Here is a 24689-nt window from a genome sequence, read left to right as displayed (position 1 = left end):
GGTAGATATATATATAATCAAAGTAGAATGATACTACACTTACTTTCTGTAGTTCACACACTGGCCGTCATTCCCAAACTGTCCACGCGGTGGCGCAAAACGCGAGCTCCAGATGCAAATACAAGTGGGAACCGCGCTGTCATACGGGACTGTCGCCGATGCTCGATACAGGATTGAGGTTTGAGGAGGCTCTGAGGCTCAACGGAGGCAGTCGTGACGTGCTCTTGATATCACAACCGACCCTAGACTTGGAATAACCCAGCTGTGCGTTTGCACCTTTCACCTTGTGAGCGACGCGGCATGCACAGGAACAATGGGGATGGCCAGAGGTTGCGCTGAGGACGCCAGATGCCATTCCGCACACATGTCCCCCCTAACATACGAATCCAGGCTCAACGCAGGTTATTGATTATGCTTGCGGGGTTCGACCAGGAGCCAGACGTTTCAGCAGCAGCAGCCGAGAGAGTGCAGCGAGGTGGATGCTGCGTGGCGACGCGCCCCCTGAATCCCTAAACTGAGTGAGTATTTTAGCAGCATCTGTATACGGGTCGCATTGACATGCAATTCTGCCTCCGTGTTGACCACACAACGGAATCCTGTATTAAACGCATATCATAATATATAGCAGGATAGTTTGCTGTTGGATGTTGGAGTAAGACACGTCTGGTTTGTATGAGAATAATGACTCGCATCATTGAAGTCAGACGACACGTGTGCAACAGCTTCATTGTAGCCGCATTACCCTTTGTGATTCGACGCTTAATTAAACGATTTATAAGCAGGTTGTAGCACACTCTCTCACTCAGCGGAAACCAGCACTGCTCGATAACACATTTAAAACCGTGAATTATGGAATCAATTAAGAGAACAGCGACATGGCCGCTCGTTTATTTGTTTCCCATCAATTAAAAGGGATTTCGATGGAAACCTCTTGCCCGTCTGCTGTGGGAGCTGGCCTCGAGGACGCGCCTGCACTGCGCGTGCATTTCCACTTTGATCTTGCCAGATTATTTCCTGAGTTCATCGATGATTGGCGGGACAATACCCATAGGAGCAACGAATCACTCATGCTGAATAAGAGGTCGACCGCTGCGGGCCATAACATATCATGCATTCGCCCTACACATCACAAATGCGAGCCGGGGAAACAATGGTGTTGCATAGTCTTATACCTGATAAATACAGTATTATTTCAGTTCTAGCAGCTCACGTTTTTAAAATTCATACTGGCCAGGCCGAATCAAAATATTGTTTATTCAGCTAACCTGTTGTGTGTCTGATTTAACCGCCGCAGCAAAAGCTGACTGAGCTCCTGTCTGCAGAAAAAGGCGTAGTACTTCAATGATGATGTATAATTTGGGCACGAGACGAGTCAATAAACGACCTGAATAGGTCAGGGCTACGCGCGCTGGTTTAATTTCGCCCATGTCAGATAAAATACTAAAGTCTAAACAGAGCATAATGATTTTGAATCATGCCTTGTAGTCAGTATTCCTTAAGGGGATATTTTAAGTGAATGAACGGTTTACCTTTACATTCATCCATTGACTCATTTCGCTAAGTTTCTTAGTGCGTGACTGCTTTCCTGACTAAAATACTAGCCAATAGCATTCGAGTGTGGCTTTTGAAAGAGAATATCATTGGTCGAATTTACTGAACAAACACGCCTCAAAAAATTAACACTAGCCGTTTTGAATCGGAAATACTCGAATAATTTCATATGAGTTATTGAGTCACTCTCGTTCAGATACGGCATAAAATGATTCAAATATCTCTCTGGAATATTTAAGTAGATATTTAGACGCAAATTATAACCTAATAAAGCAGGCTAATAAGATTTATTTCAGTCATAAATATATGTGTGTGTGTGTGTGTGTGTGTGTGTGTGTGTGTGTGTGTGTGTGTGTGTGTGTTTTCCTAATTAAGTGGTTCATTGACTCACTCATTTCACAAGGCACTGGTTGAATGAATCTTTTTTTTTTTTTTTTTGAACAGATTCAGAAGAATTATTTCACTGAAATGAATTAAATCACCAACACTATAGTGGAAAGACTTGTCAATGTACATGCCATACAACAGATAGATGAAGGTTCTGAGTGTATCAAGTATGTGAGTTTGTGAAAGTGGCTCCAGTGAATTAGACCAATGGGGCCAACCTGCTCAGTCATATAAGCTTCCTGTTGATTGGTGGAGAATGGAATAGATACGATGTCCCCAACCATAAGCATCAGAGAGTGCAAGCAGAATGTTCTGTCAAGTCCAATCAATGAACGAGAAATCCCACATTGGCTCACATGTGATGTACAGTATGTCTAGAGTCAGGTGGGGTAAAGAACCGTTTTCTATTTAAAATAGAAAATAGCTGCACTGGTCGGAATCCTTTTATAAAAGGTAATAGTATATAAGTTCATCTTCAAATTGACAGCTGTCAAATTTAATCTTTTAGAAAAGCCTAACTTTCAGTTTTTCTGTTCTGGAAACCTCTTACATGAATCACACACATGGTTTTGTCACATCTGAAACGTGTTTCCGCTGAACCTCGTGTTTATCCTGGGGTGGCTTACTAAGTGAACAGAGCCTTCAGATTTTGAGAGAACCGTCAGAGATTTGCAGAAGGTCTGTGACGGTGTGATAAGGACCCGCAGGCAGACATCCTTTAAACCTGAGGCTCTACTGATGACTGTGAACTGTAGAGGAGTTCCTTCTCTCAGCCTTATCATGGAGCAGATGAGTGTTCATAGCTCCTCACAGGAGGAAACATACAGCCTATATCTGTCCTTGAACATGTGTGTGTGTGTGTGTGTGCTTGCATGTGTGCATGCATGTGTTTGTGTCTGTGGGGTTCTTATACATGCAATATCTGCCAAATCCAAATCGTAATTATTTCCCCCAATTAAATAACCTATAGTTACAGATTGTTAGGGCGAATGTTTTCTGACTATATCTTTACAATTATATCCTATGGAAGGTACCCTTTCTGATCAAACCAGTATGATTCAGCTACTAGCAAAAAACATTTCATCATTTTTATTAGCTAGAGGTCAAGAGGTCCTTGTCTCCTCCAAACAAAAGTTGTGAGGCCTGGAATCTCTGGTGACCTTAAAATGTGGTATTTTGAGTCATTGGGTTTTAGTTCTCTCACAGTTCAGTCTGTTCATGACAGCAGTTATTTGTCCACATTGTTATTTTCTAAATAACTGAACCGGTTTTTAAAATGACAAAAGAAAACAATAATTATCAAAATCATTAATGCTTTAGTATATACATAATACCATTATCCAAATAATGCTAAAAAAAAACACTGATGACTCTTTCCACAATAAATATAATTTGGTAACCATTTATATTTTTAAACCATGGATGAAGATTACGCTTGTTTTTTATTTTATTTTATTTTGACTGACTTATTGCTAGAAAATGGCAAAATCACACAAATCAGGGTTTCCAATACATTTAAGTTGCACTATTTTTTATAACAGGGTATAAAATGACAAATAAATCTCAAGGTCACACACACATCCTTTCAATAATCGTTTGCTTAAAACGAAAGAAAGAGTTTCAGGCCTTATTTTTTACCCGTTCATGGAAAGTGTCAGATACACAAGTGAATTCACTCCAGCAGCATAATTGAGCTGAGACAGTCGTTTCCTGTAACCCATTTAGGGAAATTTTGTGAGTAGAGTTACAGTATGTTGCTCTAAGCTACAGTTAATGGGTGTTTTGTTTACGTTTTTTTTACAGTGATGAATTTACATTACATTTTCTGAATAAAATCTGAGTGGCGTTTCCTAGTGCAAAACTTTCCCTCACTATCAAGATGACAGATGAAGTAGGTGTTGCTAATGTGTTATCAGTATTTTTATTGGATTGCTATTTTGTTGTTAGGGTGTACTGGGTGGTTGCTAGGTCATCTTTAGATGGTGGCTTACTGCTCCAGGTCAAAAGAGCTGACCCTCAAGTTTGATCATTTTAGATGGTGCCTTCAATAAGATATTTTTTCATATGTTTTATTATTTACTAAGCAAAAGTAAGTCAAACGTTTATTGTTATTTCTCTTCCACTTGGTAGGAGATGAAACAAAATACAGTGAACCTTGGAGCCACAGTGCAGAACAGATAACAGAACACATAACAGATAAATACATCCACAGGCAGTCCAGTAGACACTGTAGCTTTAAATATGAACACACAGCTGTTCTCTGAAGTGAGTTTAGTAGCATTCGCTGTTAGTGCCATAGGATGCAAATACTAGCAGCAATACAGATGTAACTAATAGTTTCAACAGTCAATTATTCTCAGTTCTGGAACAAGTTATAACCTTAGAACAAAGCAGTTATGTAAAGGTGGCACTCAGGAGTTTGGCTTGAAGGATGTGTTTTTTTGTTACGAGCCCAAGATGAGATGACAGAGGACACCCTGTTTTACCGCTTGCTCACAAATAAATCATTTAACATCCCTCATGCTAATATGCTGCTCAGAGGAGACTTCAGGGCTGTTCACACATACTGAGATTTACAGCAACAAAGCAGAAGGAAGTCATTCATTTTCAATGAGAGTTGGTGATGAATGAACATCCGCGACAGAAGTTGCTCCTGCTACAGTTACGGATAGAGCATGAGAACACCTACTAAAACATTTCATATATAAATTTGTCATTATAATTTTTATAGTTTACTTCTCCTTATTTTATCTTACACCCATGATGTAGAACGGGCAGAAAGAGAAGGAAAGAATAAAAACTAGAGGGGGAGGAGGCGAGAGAGTCATGTCTCGGGGGTTCGGGGGGACGTGCCAGTTTCTCTCTGACTGAAATCTAGGGCTTCACAGTAATTAAAACATGCCTTTCCCCAATCTCTCTCTGTTCCTCTTTCTTCTTCCCTGTTCCTGAGCTCCTTACAAACTGACACACTCTTTCTCTTTATTTCTCTGGGGAAGTAATTGACTGGAAAATAAAAGCTGGTGTCTGATATATAGATGGAGACCTGCCATTGTTATCTGATATGATTTCCGACGATTTTGTTAAAGAAACAAGATTCATTTTACACACATGCAACCTATAATGGTAAAGAAATTAAATACAATGAACCTCAAATAAAAAAATAATAATCATGTGCTTTTGACCTGGAGTTACTGGAGTTTGGATATGCTGAGGCTTCATGGAGGACTCAAGGGACCTGTACGCTTTTGCTGTTTGACATATCTGCAATTGCAGACAACAACCACCAGGGAGCAGTAGTCTAACCATATAGTATGTAGAGTTGCATTAAAGGTACAATTTGTAAGATATTTGCAGTATAATATCCAAAAACCACTAGGCTAGTGTTATATATTTTGTCTAGCTGATTACTAGCAATATCTCTAATGTTTTCAACTACTTGTAAATCATGAGAAAATTCCCATTCTAAACAGTGACATGGGGCAGTGTAGTCGCCTGTCAATGACGTTAGTTACCCTTTGTTACCGCCTTTACTGACATAGAAACCACATGACAACAGTGTCGTGGACAAATGCGGAAGTAGCTTTGCGACAAACTTCAACTAGAAAGAGATGCCAATCTCGCTTGTGATTTACTCGACAGGTGAGTTGTTTTGATTTGTATCTTTACAGAAAACATATGCTATTATAACGATCAACAAGATTAGTATTATGGGGCATACACGCCAAACGCGGTGAATCGCATCTCTAGACCCGCGAGAGGACGCGTCTGATCCATAGTCTGATCGCGTCTTTGCATTGACTTTGTATGTAATCTACTCGCGCAAATCATTGAACTCGTGTTAAAGCCATGATTTATCTTTCTGTCTGATTGATGGCCTTCAGCGGTTGGGTAGAAGACAACAAATCCCATCATTCTACGCTCCTTCTTAGCGTCATCAAACCACGCGATTGTTATTGTTTTGGAAGTGCACCCTCTTGTGGCAGGTCCTACAACCTGTACCTTTAAGTATACTGGGTAACACTTTAGAATAAGGTTCTAAATTCTAAAGTGTTACCGTATACTGGATGGATTTGGCTAATTAGCACAGTTAGCCCCCACTGGTAATAACTAAACTAGTCTCAATAAGCATATTTCCTCAACATGTATACTGTTTAATAGTTTTTGATGTTTATTTTGTCGGTTTTTTTGGGCAAAATAATAAAGAATTGCAGTATACAAAGTTCAGATCAAGTTCAGATTTTATTCAATAAACTCACTTTGTATCATCATTTCATTTCCTGTATTCTGCGACTATAGCAGCTTCCTCTGACAACCTCTCAGGCTGATAGAAGAATTTTAGTCAGCTGGGTTTGGTCTGAGACAAAACTCTGCTGGCTGGCTTTGGATACCAGACAAAACCTACATCTTCTGATAGAATCTAGTGAGAAGACTAGAACCAATTTTCTGGCGTGGAGACACAATCCAACATTGTATATGCAGTGGTCATATAATGAAGACAATTATTGGCTTAACAGTAACAATGTGATTTTTAAAGTGCCCCTGTTATGGATTTTGGAAAATGACCTTTCATGCAATGTGTAATGCAGCTGTATGTGAATGTAAACAGCAAAGTTGTAAAGCTGAAAGTGCATCATAAATGAAGTTATTGTCTCTTAAAAGAAAGAGTTGACTCTGAACTTCTGAAATGAGTGGAATCCCACTTCTGTGAAGTTTACACCTGCACAAGTTAACACATTTGATAATGCCTGCCTAAGTTCTGAATGGAAATCCCGCGAAAACTTGAACCAGTCTCAAATGCTGTAATCAATATGTCATGATAAAGGATGTAGCAATATCTTGGTTTTACAAACTGCAGTGCTTCATCAGTACTCTGTGTTTGGCTAAACACATATACCATTATTTTTGGGGTCTTTACTACCAAGCTGTGGTTCCGGTTCAATCTTAAGTGTAAATCAGCCTTTTCCCCTCAGATTCTTTATTTTTAGAACAGAGTGGAGCACGGTTATTATTATAATAGTATGTGTTTTTCCAGTACTGGTGATGGGCATTCCGTTTCTGACATCCACTGTACACAGTAGACCAATCACAACAGACTGGGTCATCTGACCAATCAAAGCAGAGTAGCCTCACTAAAAGGAGGGGTTTCATATGACAATCATTAAGAAATAACCTTTCAAACAGTATAATAGAGGCACTTTAAGTATTATTTATGTACTAGAATTAATAAATACTTAATTTGAATTAGATTTTATTTTTAGATGTAATTTAAATTTTACTGTAGGTTTTAGTAATTTTAGTACTTCAACTTAATGTGGAACCTTTAACACCTTTTAACAACATGCTAGACATTTTTACTGGCTAAATGAAGTTATATTGTAGTCCTGAAGTTGTATTTAATCAAGCCTGGAGGGTTTGTTTCATTTGTGTTTCATTTAAAATTGTGTGGTGGACTTAAAGTCTCCAATTAAGAGTGAACAGGGTGTTTTCGTTTTGCTTGGTCACATTTATCAAATATGAAGTGGTTATAATTTTAAGGGGATTGTCCTGGGTATCCTAAATAATAGAGCAGTATTAGCTGATTTTACCAATTAAATAGGATTTTGTCTTGCTCTAATGAGTTGGTTTCCAGAAAGGCGAATTAATCAGTCTGAGAATAAAGACAGGCACTCAGTATCAGAGACAGGCTCTGCTTCTTCCCAAACAGTATCTGTGTAATTACACAGGAAACAAGCTCTTTACTGTTTAATTAGCACAGCAAAGACAAGATGTAGATTTAGCCACAAACTCCTAACACTTGCCAAGTTTGACTCGGTCCAAAAAGTGTGAAGGGAGTTTAACTGTGCTGTTTTTGAGGGATAGTTGAATTTGAACTTTGACAGGGCACATATGTGTTTATGTGCGTGTGTGTGCATATATATGTGTGTGTGATGACTAAAAGAGCCCTAGTCTCATAAACAACATAAGGTCCGGTCCACATTGCAGCTTATTCTTGCCAGGAACCGCCCACTTCGACAGGAACAGGAATGCTGTCTTAGTTTTAGACAAGAAAATAATAACAGTTTTATATTTATGGCTGTTATTAAAAGAAAGACTCAATATAGTAAGCCATAAATCATACTGACATGCTGTTTATGTTCTGTTGATGCAGAATATGTCAGAAAGTTCAACATCTATAATACCTTTAATTGGGGTAACAGTCCAGTTTTGTCACATATTCATATGAGCCAAAATAGTATCTGCACCTATTGACAGTGACTGGGAAAATATTATTCACCCAGCTTACGCTTGCCTAGGTCTCTGCATGAAAACATCATTATAGGGAATGGCTTCACAAATCAACAGGACTTACATGTGATTTGGCCATTCTGTGGAGTTGAAACACAGTTACAGCCAGCTCCATCTGGCCTCAGACTAATGATGCTCATGACAGAACAATTCCTGATGGATCACTTGGTTTCAGCATTGTCTTCGCCCCTTTCTTTCCAGATACACACAAGACAACACAGTACATGTTTGCAATAGGATTGTACTGTTTTTGTTTATTAGTTGTGATTTAGCAAATCATTTATATCTAAATCATTGCAAAACTCTTTAATGTTAATCTTTTATTAAATCCTAGCTACAAACCTGTTGTGACAGGCTATTCTGATGTTTGGTGTCTAGTTTTGCTGCATCAAGTTGGGAAGCCCCGCCCACTGTGGCATCTCATTGGTCAAATTCTTCTTGCTCATTCAGAGTTATTTATTGCCAGCACACTTTTAAGCCGTGTTGGTTCTAGAAGAATTTTTTTCCATTCAATTAAATGTTACAGCATATTCTTTCTGGTTTCGCCATAGTAGAGAGACTATAGAAATACAAACACTGTTCACTCTTATGAATGGGAGAAAGTGCAACGTGCAATACGGAATAGTTCCGCCTTCTAAATGAAAGAGCCAATCGCTGATTGGTGAAGTCATTGCGTCACAGCAGCAGCTTTTAAAAGCTCTGGTTCCCTTAGAAACCTGAGGCTAGACCAGCCACTGCACATTAGGGCAGTCAATTTTTTTTTTCATTTTGAATATTCGTTGAATAAAATAAAATAAAAAATCCACATTCAAATGCGATCAAATTTTAAGTCTGCATCAGTCGTCAGACAGCCTTATCAGTGCGATGACGATGTAAGTGTCATTATATTTAAAAATTTTTGTCAGCCTATCCAGCTGAAGCCACTAGCCGCAGCGCTACTACGTTGTTCATTCTATATATTGCGTGTTGTTTACATCAAAACTGAAACCAAGCCGTTCACACAGAATGCATATTTATCACATTTTCTAGATGGACATCTATCAGCATTGCACTAGCAGAATGTTTAGAAAAGCATGTAAAATAAATGTAAGTACAACTTAAAAAAAACTTGTCTCAAGACTTTATGGTGGTTTTTCCCCATCCCACTGTATCTCATGTTTTTAACAAAGAAAGTAGCCTACTTTTGTGATTGGTTTTCGGTCCTTTGTGTTAAACTATACATACATGCATGGTGCTGTTTTTTTCCCAATTGTTTAAGCAACTTTATTATATATATTATTTTATAATTATATATATAATGAAATATTATAAACATTATTTTAAACATTGTGCAATTTTTTCTAAGATAGTCATGATATTTTATTACGCTTTGAAGTAACGTGCATAACAATATGCTAAATGCGCCTTCTCAGTAGATTCCCTTCAGAAATTAATTAACATAAAAACACATGTTTTTACATGCAGCACTAATATTTAGGCCTATTCAATGAGTGATACATTTTGGTATCCTGACTGGAAAAAACAAAAGCCCCATGGGACATTGGGTAGCGATTTTGCAATCCCTGAATTATTTTCAGATTGATTATGAGTGTCTCACCATGCACAGCAGTTTCATGTTCAATGTGGACAGACAAAATTGGTTGCATCAGATCTAGTTAGGAAACTGCTCTATGGCTGATGGGCATTATGGAGATGATGATTTTTTTTGTAAATCTGCAGTTCATCAGGTACTCTCATATGAGGTTGGGAAACCAGAAACCAAGAAAGCTCAGTTCATAAGCCATTAGGCTGCCACTAGCAAATTCTGTCATACCACTTCAACCATGAGCAAAATTTTGAATCACCTCCAATTAAAATCACAATGGCTTTTATTATAGTCAGCGTTTCAGTATCCTCCTGAGTGTCTGTTTATTTGGAGTAACTCGAATGGATCTGGAGAAAGAGAAGCTTTCAGTCATTTTGCATTTAATTTGATAAGGCATTAAAGATAAAAGGTATTTAAGATGTCATTTGCAATAAATCAGTGAGATTTGAAATATGCCATGGGCACTCTAGACATATTTTGAGTAGAACTTCACTTATAGGGTACTATGATTAAATATTAGCAATAGATATGTTGCTTGAAAAACTGCATTTAGTCGCAATTCCTACTGTTAATTTTGAATGCTGTTAACTACTCCTATTTTGGCCCCCATGAACTAATCAACCAACTCATCAGTTAAAGTGTAGTCCCATTAGCAAAGTTTAAGCAGAAGTGTGCTGGCAAAAAAAAAAAAATCCATTATCTATTGTCAATAGTGTAGTGATGTATGAAGCACAGCTCTCACAAAGTCGCTTTCAAACCAAGCAGATTTCTGCTGGTCAATAGCCCAACAATGCAATTTTTGGAAATCTGCATTGGGAAAACTTTGTCCTCACAAGAAATTGCAGACTGTGTGGATTCTTATAGACAAAAATCAGGGAAGGCGCCATATTTAATTGAAAATGGATGAAAACAAGGCTGTGTGGGATAGACCTTCAGTTTTTACAGTGTCATGCACTGTGTAAAGGTCCTAGATCATGTAATTTTCAAAAAAACATTTTTCTATACTGTTTATTCTGAAAGCCCTTTGGAAAGCTGCTTCATCAGTTGCACAACTGGCATGTTATTAAACAACAGTACAATCCACTGAACACACTGTACTTCTATCCCACACAGCCTTTTTTTCATTCCTGTCAGAAATTCAATATGGCGCTACCCTCACTAAGGTCTACTGAAAAGACTGAATTAAGTCACTGAATGGTAAATGTGATCACACCTTTAGTTGGTTATAATATGCGTGAGATTTAAAAAGCAACCATATAAAGGACTCGAGCTGTTCGGAAACCAAGCTGCTAACACCTAATACTGTCCCTGCTCACCCACTGAGGAGATCCTGTTAAAACAGATCATTAAAACCGTGATGCACCACAAGAGTTGGGATGGAAAGATTGAGAAAGTGAAGGTGAGAGACAGCGAGAGCTTCATTAACACAAAACACACACAGAGATGTTGGGAAATATGGGACTAGTACCAACAACACCACATCACACTACTTTACTCTAAGCATATGTGCATATTTTTCGTGGTTGTGCTATCCACAGTGTATATATTCCTTTTTCCTTTTATAATTTATATAGTTTTGATATAAAGGCCTACACACACGCACACACACACACACACATACACGTATGAGTGTGTGTTTCTATTAAGTAAAACTGATAATTAAAACAAAACGTTCTCTTATATATTTATAACATATTCTCTTGCAGTGCCAGTCCCTAATGCTGTTACTTACTGCTACCATGGTTAGTTGTTGGTTTATATATTAGTTTACAGGAAATCACATTAAGTGCAGATCATGACTAGGTTGTTCTGGTCATAGTGAGTAATTTAGGGTTTTATTTGGCTCCAGTGATGATCCTATCGTAATATTCATAAATATCTGGAATGTGAGAGTCTGGATGCGTGCCTTAGCCTAGCACAGCAGTTTTTCTTACATTTAGCTAGCTGGCAGTCTTTGACAAACACAGTCTCTATTTTGTGTGTATAAACAGGGAGTCTGTGCATGATGGATGATGGACTAATCTTCAGGCATGTTCTTTCACTGACGCATACTCAAGAGACCTGTGTACAGTTTAAAAAGTGTCACGATAATTCAGGTGCAACTCAGGACAAGTATGAAGGTGTACTACACTTCTGACAACTGCATTATAGTAAAAATGCCTTTTTTACAGGCGGACAAAGAGCAAGACACAATAAAAGAGAATTTCTTTCCCCCAGCATTGTACTAGTATTTCAACAAGCTGTTGTTTGCTTGTGCTTGTGAGGTATTTTTAGCTGTTATCATGACTCACTTCCCTTTGATAGTACTAAACCAAGAGCCAAAATAATTCAAATTGGGCTAATTCCTTATCTGACGAAATCCACACACTTTAGCTCACGCATGACGCCTGTAAGGTGTAAGTCAGAAATAGCCGTAGAATTCCTTGTACCACCACCAGCAGTACAAGTCTTCACATTGAAAAATAAAGACTGGATTGTGCATACAAACACAAGGTGATTGAATGATTCAGTCCTCTGAGCTATTTAGAAGATTTCTGATTTAATGGAGAACATTGGACAATTGGAGAAGTGTACGCGAAAATGCAATCAAGTGTGTAGACTCATTATATGCTCATATACTTGATGTATTTATACTTAATATATTTATATGCTTGTGACTCTTTAGCACTGCCCATGGCATGCCTCCTGGAGCTCGACTGATAGTACAGCTTTATCTGTCTTTTATAAGTCTGATAAAACTAAGACTCTTCAGAGTTATGAAGCATGCAGTACTACTCTATAGGTACTCAAGATTAACATGAGACTGGCAGAAACTGTGTTTTGTCTGCTTTAAGTAAAATTTAAGATGGTATATGCATATTTGAAACTTGCATAATTTCATTGTAATGCATAATAGTTTATTGCAATGCATCAGTGTTTGATTGTATTCACATCTGTGCAAATTCAAACTTTGCTCATTAATATGCATGGTAGCAGGTTGGACGTTGTTGCCATTAGTTTCTATGTGTCGCTCATGGATTGCCAGGGGCCTCCAAAGCCTCAAGCTGTGTGTCCTGACACTGTCAAATGAAGTTTAACACTTGGGCTCCTGGCTAATACAGCACAAGCTGACCACTTGGACCCCCGGCCCTGCAACACTTTCTGTGTGAGCTTACTATGAGGGGAACCTGCTACTATTTTAGTCATCTAATATTAATCTACTAAATAAAGTGTTTTTAAAACCAATGTTGTTTAACAATTGGCAGAGCGAAGGCAAAGACAATGAGTGTACTGTCATATACATTAGAGCAAAATATAGTGCTTTCTTTTTTTCAATGCACTGTAACTGTTTAGAAAGAGGCTTTAAAGTGGAGTGTAAAAGCTCAGCCTTTCAGCAACTGCATTTAGTGTCACTTTGTTTGCAGCGAGAGACAGGTGAGGCACCTGATGCTCATAAATCTTTGCATGAAAAATGCCCCCCAGTCTGAGACAAATGATTCTAACACAAATGCTGAGTGACAGTCAGTGGGCAGAAAATGACACACTGTGGGAGAGAAGAGAGAGAGACCTGCAGGAGACACAAAATAAAAGTACAAGAGTGAGACGGAGAGAGAACGAGAAAGTGTGGGGGATTCACTCTCTGTCATTCATTCACACTGTAGAGAAAGGCTGCAGGGAGGAATGAAAGAGTATGATTCCTTTTTGTTATCCAACAGATGGGTGAAAAAAGCTCGTTTTACAAAGCAAAGGAACTGATTGTAGCACGTTCACTTTTCTCTTTCAGATCTTGTGGACAGTGTTTGAGAGTGTGTGTGCATGTTTGTGCGTGTGTGAGGGCGAGCGTGAAAGTGTGTATGTTAGCACTTCCACATGGCCTCCATGCAGGACGGGGTGAACTTCTCTGCTCATTCCTACGGCAAAGTACTGCTGCTGGGGGCCATCGCCGCCGCCTCAGCCTTCGTTGTCACCATCCTCATCGTCGTGCTATGTGTGGGCTGCCAGAGGTGAGTTGCACATATGCTCATATATAGAATGGTCTTGACTGCTTGCCCTCTTTGGTTGGTTGGAGTTTCTTTGGTTTTTATTTGTTTAGATTCATATTCTGGGCAGGTTGCTTGTTCAAACACCAAACCTAAAGTGCTAACTCATCCTGCAGACATAATACCTCAAATCATGCTGCTCACTACTGATGAGAGGCTTATGATTTCTCCTGGTTTACATGATATGCAGGGGAAAAAAGTAAATTGTGCACACTATTAATTAAATAATGTGCATTAAATACTAATTTGTTCCACTTCTGTGTATAACAGTGCTTTGTACTGTAAATCTTCATATTGTCTACATGACAGAAAATGGTCCTGTAATATGAAGCCACACACAGTATCTCACTACTGCTGTGTGTGTGTTCCAGGATGAAAGCCAGAGATCACCTGTCTTCACCCATCACTGTCACTAAGGCCTTTAATAGAGCTTATTTGAAAATGTCATTGACGTTCACCCACACCTCTTTCATGCTCACTGTGTAATGGCGGGGACGTCTTTTTGACATGGCAGTGATATTTCAACAGGAAGTAGCTGTTTTTTTTTCTTTCTTTTCCATCTGTGTCTCTCTTGTTCCACCGATGAAAGCACAGAGCACAGTGTGTGAATGCTAATATCTCATTTTATCTAAGCACATAATGCATCTGGTAGTGGGAGGACAAAGAAAAAGTATTAGAGGAATAAGAGATGGAGGAAAAGAAGTGAGAAATACAAGAACAAGGGCTGAGGGAAACTGCGGGGGAAAGGTAAATGAGAAAATTAGAGATGTCGCAGGTAGTTTCAGTTTCTATGAGATACTATTGATAAAGATCATCTCTTTAGGTCGAGCTTGTTGGACAAAATACTATTTATAGCTTGCAAATGAATACTGAATACTACAGTCAAAGGTAAACACAAAATACTGGTATAAATTTATCAGATGCTTTTATCCAAAGCAACTTACAGTGCATTCAGGCTAACATTTTTTTACCTAGCTTGTGCTCCTTGGGAATCGAACCCACAACCTTGCACTATTAACACAATGCTCTACCAATTGAGCTACAGGAACACTACGTACTATGTACATTTGAACATCAAAGTGTGGCTCTTAAAGAAATGAAAAAAATTATAAAGATGAGACCGTTCACAAAACCTGTTGGAATGATTATCTGACAAATCAGGCTGATCTAGTTCTCAATCAATCACGTATTCAGTGATTCTTTTGTAGAAGTCAAAGGGAAGCAAGTCTCTACATCATTTATCACATGAATTAGATCTGAAGTAATCAGCATATATATACTAATGGGTTTAAGAACCTGTACTTGTATGCAACATATTTATTTCAAAAAGTTTTTGAGAAGGTTAGATGTTCTTGTGTTATATTATACTAATGTTTTTTATTCTGTTATGTCTTAAAAACATATATCAGTGATTCATGGGAATCTCAGTAATAGCTTTAGTACTTTACAAAATCCAATTTGTATCCATTTTGCTCTGCTGGTAGGCAGATTTCAGATACCTACACTGTTCCTGTAGTCTTTTCAAAGCAATGCAAGCAATCAGAAGGGACCGACTGACATGTTTTCTTTTCCAAGAATAAACAGCTGTCTGATGATTCTGGGCAATGGGTCTGGATCAGGGCCCTGTGTATGTGTGAGAGAGGAAAGTTTAGATTCTCGGGTCACTGACAGGACTGTGCGCTTTTTGTCTTTTCATGAAGCAAATAATCTGCAGCATCAGTTTAGCTATGTTAGTGATGTTTCGATTGCATTATGTTGATTGTTTGATTGAATTTCTTTGTGGCTGAGTTTTGGCCTGCACATCGCTGCGCAGCAGTTACTCAGAGAACTGTTGATCATCCAGTGAAAGCCTTCTGTTGTTTCAAATGCCGATCTGGGCTCATTTCGAGGATAGTGCAGCTTGAACGCACTTGCACAGTTACTTCTGATCAAAAGACTTCACTCAAAGTTTATAAAAACAACTGGCCTAATTGAATTGAAATGTGCATTTTCATTCTGCACAAGATAAACAGTTGGAGTTACTAAAGTAAATTGACTCAGGGGCTCAAATGAGTCAGCACATTCTGTCTCCATAAATCAGTGAATAAACAGAGTGTTTGAAGTTTGAACCTAACATTCAAAAATGTTGGAAAAGCATGATTTCCATCTTGCCGACTTTGTCTTGCAGGAAGGGAAAGACACACAATGGCCCTGGAGAGGAAAGAAAGCACAGGCTCATGGACATGGTGAATATTTCTAAGTCTCTTCTCTCCTGCTGCATTTAGTTTTTTCCCATTTGGGTGTCATCCACTAATAATTGCACAAAAATTGTACAGCCATTTATCAAACATAACCTTATCCATTACGGTAAGTTATCAATTAGTATACACACACACACACACACACACACACACACCCTATATATATAGCCAATTTTTGTTGAGTTTGGGTTGAGTTTGTCTTTTATGCTCAACAAGGCAGCTTGTTCTGATTTATTTCAATCCAAATTATTAGCAGCCATTACTCCAGTCTTTAGTCTCACACAATCCTTCAAAAATCATTCTAACATGCTGATTTGGTGCTCAGGAAACACTTCTTATTATCAATGTTGAAAACAGTTTTTGTAATAATATTTTAGTGATAGGATTTTATTTTTTTTATTTAGAAATTACAACATTTATTTTAAATAGAACTCATCTATAACATACATTTCTTTACTGTCACTTTAACATGTCCTTGCTGACTAAAAGTATTCATTTCTTTAAAAAAGAAAATCTTACTTAACCCAAACTTTTGTATTTATTTAAGTAGAGAGAGATGGTCATCTTTAGAGAGTAACCTTGTGGATTAATTATGATTTCTGTATTATAACATTCACACATTTTTTTTTTTTTTTTTTTTTTTGCACAATTACATGTGTAAACATTGCTAGTGAATGAAACCCATTCTTCTTCCTCTAAATCGTTTCCCTTTTTTTCCCCCCTGTATTTTCTAAGGAACCCAGGTCTGGGCTCAGTTCCATGACAGTTCAAGCAGTTCATGGTTTTGTTTCAGGATTTAAATTCTTCCCTCACACTAGTTTTCAAGTGACAAATTGAAGGCTCCTCCTGAATTTAATGAATCTTCTTAATCGGCTCAGTGGAAATAGATCTGAACTAATATGTGAATGGATCACTAAAGCTTTGAATCTAAAACAAAGATTTGGTCCACTGATTTTTGTTGTTGTTGTACTGGTTATACTGTTTTATTTTTATTTGAATACATTTTAAGCAGTTTATCTGTGCATCTGTTTTCAGAGTATACTGCGACAGTCCAAGCTGACCTCCATCAGTAAGTCAGACACCAAGCTTCATGAGATGAACAGACTCAACTGCAATGGCAAGAGTATGTACTGTACAATCACATCTCTTGATAATCAAAGCTTGATAGTCTCTAGTTCTTCACACATACCCGCAGCTCGGGGGGGAAGGTCTGAGCATGGTACCAGCTATGTTCCAAGAGTTTCCATAGGTGCTATTAGTAGATGTAGATGACTTTTACTCTATAGTGATTGGCATGTGTCTGCTGCCCTTTGCCTCTGCAGTTTCGAGCAAATCCTTTTTTTTTTGTCTTTGAAAAAAACAACATAGTTTTGCTTCTCAGATGTTAAGCTCTTCAGTTAATATCATGCTGCTCTCCGTAGAATCTTCTAAGAAGAACCGTCCCGCCAGCATGGATCTGCTCCTACTTCCTAGCCGTCGCTCAAACTCCGACCTGCGTTCTCAGGGCCGCCAGCTGCCTCAGATCCCCCCTGGTGAGGACGGGGAACACACGTACGCCGAGGTGGGCCGCCGCTCTTCTCCCACCCGCGGTTCTGAGGATGCCCGGTATGGCGTTGGAGGTCGAGCTGGAGAGACGGATACACCTGCCCCACCGGCGGTCCCTGCTAATACCCCTGCTCCACCTGACCCGGATGGGGACTGCTTGGAAGGTGGGATTCCGGAAACAGAGACCCTCCCCCAAGTGGTAAACACGCCCCCTCAACCGCAGGAAACAGTGGAGTACGCCTGCATCAGAAAGGTCCGGAGAGCAGACAAAGCAGCACAGAAGAGAGACAATGGGACCGAGACCGAGGAGGGGCTTGGACAACAACAACGACACAGCGGTGGGGAAATTCGGCCTGCTCCGCCCACTCACCCAGCCCCGCCTCTAACACACCCACACAGTCAGAAAATTCCTCGGAAAAACATGGATGCCTTCAATCTTCCGTCTTTCCCCAAGGTATTTTCTGTCTATCTATCCATCCAGCTATCTATTTATCTATCTATCTATAAGACTGTAAGACCTATAAAGCTTTATAAATGTTTTTTTCCAAAACCTTCAAACAAGATTAAAAAAAAAAATGTAAAAAGCACTACTACAGTACATGAGAGCATTGTTTCTGATGGAAATTGTATCTTAAAATGGAAAATATTTTAAATAGAAACATGCTGGCAATGGCTTCCACGGTTTTTTTGTGCCTTGGCGCTAATGTAGACTTACAACTAAAGTGGGTCTGCAATTAAGTACACTGCAAGTGTACTTCATTATTTTCTCTGTGAGAACAGTCCAAATCAATGAAAGTTGCGAGCGTTTAGTGGTCTGTCCACAGCATTCGGGGTGTTGCACACTCAGAGCCACTTTACTATGAGGATGATGCAACCAACGGAAATGCAGAGTGAAACCTCTCAATCACCGAAATCCAGGCAAACAGCCAGACCCAGAAAATGGGGCAGTGCTAATGGGAGACAAAGGAAATTGCTATGGTGAACGAAAGAACCTACAACAACATGCTAATCCATGCCTTAAAAATGGCAATGTGACACACCCCATTGCCCACCTTCCGTTTCTCCTGCATAACAATGAGGAGAACATGCACAGCAAGCATCAGCCTGTTCCCTTACAGCCCGAGTCAAGCCCAATATCATTAAATGCAGAAAATGGTTAGACATGAGGACATGGATCAAGAGGGGGACCATAGCCTGATTATTCTACATAGGCATATTTTCATGGAGAAGAGTCTGATCTAATTTTCTGTTATTCTATTCAACATTCTTTCAATCTATCAACAAAGATAAACATTTGGGAACTCTTTTGTAGTATAATGGAAGTAAATGAGTGTATCTCTTCTGATTTGGTTCAGAAAACCACATGCTTTGTTCACAAATTGGACTGGTCCACTTCTTGAGCTTAGCTCACTGGAGGTGACTATTATGAGTTACTAATGACTTAAAATTCAATCTGTTTCTCACACAAAGTCATTAAGAAGACTTAATATTGCACATAGGTTGTATGGAAAATTTTATGGGATTTTCATGCTGCTTTTGCACCTTTTGGAGCTCCCGTTTTGAAAGCTCCTTTAGTCTTCCACAGAAGAAATACATTCTAGATTCGAAACAACACAAGGGTGAGTAAATGAGTAAATGATGACAGAATTAATTTTACGGGTAAACTATTCCTTTAAAACTAGTGCTTTAGACACATGAACTGTCCTTGGATTGTTGATGCTGTTTCATGATGCTGTTCTACTCAGCTCTGTTCTCCACTGTATATTGTTTAAGACGGCCCCTTAGATTGTATTGTAATATTTATTCTAATCAATTGTTTGTAATAAATCAGGAGGCAGTGTTTATGGGAAATGGAGAACAGTACATATGGAAACCTCCGGAAGACGATGACATCATCTTCCAGCAGAAACAGATGGGTATTCTGAGCTCTCATGCTGGAGAGAATATGGCAGCATCTGCAGCAGGGGTGAGTATGCATTTAGTTTCCCACAGTCCTGGGACACATCCTCCATTTCTCATTCTATGCAGTCACAATGTCTTTTAGGCATTAGACATTCTCGAAACATTGTCTGTGAATGATCCCAGAGCTAAACACTATTTCAGTGTTAACCAGAAGCAGCTGTAAACCCAAAAATGTGTATTCTTAAAAGGCTGGATTGTTTTTGTTGCCTATCAGACAGCGGGAACTGGAAAAATGAACTTTTGGAGTCAAAGATATATACACAGATTTTCCACTTCTGAGTATGTTACAGATGGTTTGTCTCTCTGTTATCATGTAGATCACAGAGATGTATTCAAAAGTTTGCAAACCAGGCAAAAAGAAGCGAGGAATGCCTGGCTCACCCACCGCCACGAGGGACATCAGCGGCTATAGGACCTTGGCTCGAGGTGACCGCGGTGAGCGTGACGGGGGTTTCAGCGTGGTAGTTAAACCCCAAACGTGGGCCCCGCAGGAGGGCAAAGGCACAAGAGCTCCACCCAGTGCCATGGAGGACCACTGCTACGAAGCCATCAGCACTGAGGAAACAGAACTGGCTTACGAGACCATGGAGAGTGGGGGAGGCTGGAGGCGCGACAGGCCTCCACCCAATGCCAGTGCCACCTTGCGTCCCAAGCGGAAGCGACCCCAGCAACCTCTGCAACAACCACCGCCACCCCCTCCACCCCCCCAGCAGACCCCCAAACTGCAGCATCTCCCAGCCAAAACAATGCTGATTCCCGGGGAGAGCTTGTACGAAAGCATCCCTGACCTGAAGCAAGGTTCGGCCACCTCCAGCACAACCACCATCTTTACTTTTAATGATGGCATGGAGATGTACGTCACTGGCCTGTAGGGGGCGCTCTGGGGAAGCGAACTTTCATCTCTGGGGCTTGAATCCTTAATTGGGACACTTATGCGTGTTGTAACCCAATGGGATACACGCATTGCAACACTGCTACATATTTTAGATGGGTTTCAAGTATTAGTTGAGCATTAATTGAGTTTTGTAAGTCTAGTAAAAGGTCAGTATTCTTGCAGCACAAAATGACAGAATGCTTACGTGAAAATCCAAACAAAATGATTTCGATTAGTCTCACGCCTCCATTACAAAGAAGAAAAATAGTCACCAGCCACAACATATCACAACGGACACAACATATTATAACCGACAGTAGCATTCCTGTAGAGAAAATTCTTATTTATTTTGTCATTACATGCTGTAGTTAAAAACAAAGTGACCATTGGAATTGAGGGTCAAACTTGTATTTGATGCCTAGAAAATCCCAAAGTAGAAAAAAAAAGTCTATAACAAAAGTAACTTGATAAGACGCACAGTTTAATTGTGTTCCCGTGGTCCTCTGAGCAGGAAAACAAATAATTTGGTAAGATGGCAAAGTAACATCAAAAGTAATTGCCAAACAAAATATTATATATTGACAAAAATGCTTTATTTAATTTGTTCATAGAAGAGTCTTATTTTAAAATTGCAAGCGCTATTTCCTGAAAACTTTAGGAAACACATGATCCTATTTTTTAATGTCACAGCCTCTATTTATGTAAAATAATTTACTTTAGAGCTAAAATAAAGAATCTAATTCAATTGGTCAAACAGATCCTGTATGCCAAAAAAGTATTTTCTTAAGCACAAATATCTCATGCTTAGCATGTCATCTGTCTGAGACAGTGCCCTTATGAAACTGAAGAGTAGATTTAAAATCTGTTAAAAGTAATAGATTGTAAATTGCAATTGTCAATAAAGCAAGATCATGGAGAGAATAAGCAAAAGCTCAGGGACAGTGAACAAAAATATTAAATAATTGCACACAAAACGGTATGACATATCTCATAAGAGACCCCCGATGTCTTTTCATGTTATTTTCTTGTTTTGGTCACACATCAATTCAAACTGTCACATAAGTCACCACAGCACTTCAATGCGGTAAAGTAAGTGTTTTTCTTTGTCGATACTGTTAATGCACTTTGCCTGATTAAAAAGATGCATGCTTTCAAGAAAAAAATATCCTTGTAAAGGGATAAAAAAAAAGGAAAGAAAGAAAAGTGAAACTAGCACTGTCCTGTGGTGTCAGAGAATGGTTTATTTCTTGCCGTTGTTGGTGGATTGTTTGATTTATATGCCAAATTCATCTGAGAAAGAGCACAAAGTGAATTGCTTCAGGATTGGGGAGACCAATGAGGACTCGAGGAGGACTCTCTAAATAAAACACCTGGACAGTTAGGAATATAACACAGTTGGTCAGAAGAAATGTATCATAGACAATCCCTTTCCCCCATCATTTCAGAAACAGTCAGGATTTCCATGTATGTCCAGATCAGATTGAATGGAATCACATACATTAGAGTGTTGCAAAAATCTCCTGTATGTTATATGGAAATAATGGGAGATTAAAAAGGTACGATGACTAAGTGATTTAAAATGAGTGTATGTTGCCCTGTAAGTCTATTGGAGTTGGCTGTTAATGGCTAGATAGTGACAGGTTTCACCAGTGGACAATGTCAAACTATCTTTGACATGTGGACTTTAGCCACTGTCTCTTGATGTCTCTGAATCGAATTCTAATGTGATCTGGATTAAATTATCCCAAATGACTGGAGTGCACATAAAGGGGCTCAGGTCACCCAAATATAATCAAACCGCTTGTCTAAGCCCTTGTTGCTATAAAACGTCAGTGCAATGTTGTAAATATAATAGAAGAAGAATTACAGAAGAACATGCATAAAAGGGGGGAGGGAATTTGAACTTGGTGTTCCTGAAAGTATTTGTTTCTTTCCCGTTGTCCTTTTGGAATGATTTTTCTCTGGTGAAAAATTATCTCAGCAGTATCTCTGTGAGTTTTGATTATGTGCTTTGGGATTTTTTTTTGTTTTCCACATCATTTTAGCTGTACTGTGTATCTCAAAGACCAGTTGAGTTTAGTGTGGCAGCTAATGTTGTGCGTTTGCTTATCAAACAACAGGGTGGTGTGTGTATTAAAGCTGTGTAATTAAGTACTAATGTGCAAAAGATTGTAATGTTTTTATATCAAAATGACTATTCATAAAATGTCGGGTCAAGTTTATACTTTTTTAAATAAAGTAGCACTTCCAAAAACACAAAGCATATAGCATTTACACAGTGTTTTCTCACAAGAAGCCATCTATTAGTTTTCTAAAGAGACAATACTAAGTGCTCAGCCAATCTGATCTCACTGAAATATTTAATAATTTTACACGTTGCTGATTACGTATGAATTTGTATAATGTGAATTGTATGAAAATGTACACTTTTGAAAAAGTAAGCATTAAGATTCACTTAACCCCTACCTCTAAACCTAACTATCAATGGGATTTAAGCAGATCTTATAAAAACATATGAATGAGATTGTATGAATTCATATGAAATATAGTTTGAAGTACTTATGAATTGCCATTAGATTGTGGGAGGACACTTAACGGAACAATTAATTTTTTGGTGAACATGTTTCTCAACGGTTTTTCATCCTCATCTGAAAACATTGGTCGCAGACAATAGCATTAAAAATCAGAAAGGGTGGAATATGCTATATTTATTTACAACTACCACAGTTAAGTTTAACCTTGTGATCTGCTGTGATCACTCATACTGAGAAGCATTACGGTCTCATTTTAATTAGATTTCTGTTTTTTTGCATGTTCATAAAAATTGTAATATATTAAGATTTAAATATAAAGTTTTTCTGTTATCTGTAAGAACTTTCAAATTTGTTTACAGTAAATATTTCTGTCTCTGGGGACAAATGAATGGCAAAAGAGGAACTAAACCTGAATGAAATATTTCTTAGCTCAGTATTAATAAGGATATTTAAAAAGAACTGTTATGGATTTTAACAGCAACAAAGACACGAGATCTCACATCGGCAAAATTCTTGCCTCTCTGGCTTACTTAGAAAAGAAACAGATGTGTGCCTGCGTTCAGTTTGCATTTTGTGATGTCAGGCATTGCAAAAGGTTCACAAAATATTCCAGAGGACATTTCTCAATCTAAATCTGGATGTGATTAGGCTCTGATTAAAATGGTTTTGATTAGTTTATACACTCAGGTAGATGAGGGATTGCATTAAAGTTCTTGGTTTACCCTAATAAGCCATTGAAGCTGCAGTCTTTCACTTTGGTACATGCTGTTCCTATGACAACTGCTTCACTGTCATGACATGGTATTTAAGAATTCCCCTCTATTGAGACAAAATCTCATTGCGTTACACAGTAAGATTACATTCCAAACAGATGGAGCAGGTCATAGGATTTTTATTTTTATTTCATCCAAATCCTCCACTAGAACATAAGAACTTTGTAAAAGTGTAACCTGTTTTCCTACCTCTCTTACTGTGTCCCTGCATGTGTTTATCTGTAAGAGTGTCACAAGCTTGCATCTGACTTGCTCTGGGAAAAAAAATAGGTCATCCTTAAAACAAGAAGGGGTGCAGTCAACATAGCAACCGTCTGCTGTTTTTTTATTGGCTGACTTGTTTCCATAGTAACAGGTTAACCTTGAGGCTGCAGTTGGAGACCAGTTTGTTGTCTAGGCGAATCCAGCATTTATTAAGAGCTCTGCTAAGTCAAGATGTCACCCATGTTTTAGATCTCCATCAACACTGAAGAAAGGGTCTGCATGTTGTAGCAACCTAGTGAGAGCACAACACAGTCTCTACAGAAAAGTATTTACCCTCTTTAAATTATTAAACATAGAATATTTTGGGGGGAATGGTACACAAGGTTCTCATATTGTACTGCCATCTCAAAATGTGGAGAGAAGTGTAATTTTTAATGCAGTGTTTCCAAACTTTTTTGTCTTAGGTACTCCCAGAGCTCCATGAGGATCAAGTGCTGTTCTTCTATAACATTAAACCATACATAATTTAAAATCATATTATGCCAGATATTTACAAATACATTGAGAAATTATTTGCCGATATGCCATTTCTGTCGTTAAACGCTTGTGTGTTAAGTGTCTTATGCATTCTCAGCCCAAGTCTCCATTGTTGATTCCATAACGTTTTAACAGCGGCTTCAACTATTGATTATTTATATATATATATATATATAGTTTGGAAACACCTTCT

The 24689-nt window shown here is 38.6% G+C and overlaps 1 protein-coding gene across 2 annotated transcripts; it reads left to right on the top strand.

The window, feature by feature from the left end:
* Positions 1-22699, top strand: LOC113076444 (uncharacterized). 2 transcript variants are annotated; one of them, XM_026249102.1, is made up of 7 exons: positions 1-518; positions 13572-13791; positions 15995-16052; positions 17103-17136; positions 17489-18066; positions 19444-19578; positions 19892-22699. In XM_026249102.1, the coding sequence occupies exons 2-7, from the start codon at positions 13658-13660 to the stop codon at positions 20444-20446; spliced, it is 1494 nt and encodes a 497-aa protein (XP_026104887.1). In that variant the 5' UTR covers positions 1-518; positions 13572-13657; the 3' UTR covers positions 20447-22699. The 2 variants fall into 2 exon arrangements, with proteins under 2 accessions (XP_026104887.1, XP_026104886.1); XM_026249101.1 differs by having other exon boundaries at positions 17103-17190.
* The last annotated feature ends 1990 nt before the right edge of the window (positions 22700-24689 follow it).

Source organism: Carassius auratus, unplaced genomic scaffold, assembly GCF_003368295.1.
Source record: "Carassius auratus strain Wakin unplaced genomic scaffold, ASM336829v1 scaf_tig00020493, whole genome shotgun sequence".
Classification (NCBI taxonomy): Eukaryota; Metazoa; Chordata; class Actinopteri; order Cypriniformes; family Cyprinidae; genus Carassius; species Carassius auratus.
This window is presented reverse-complemented; position numbering and strand designations above follow the sequence as displayed.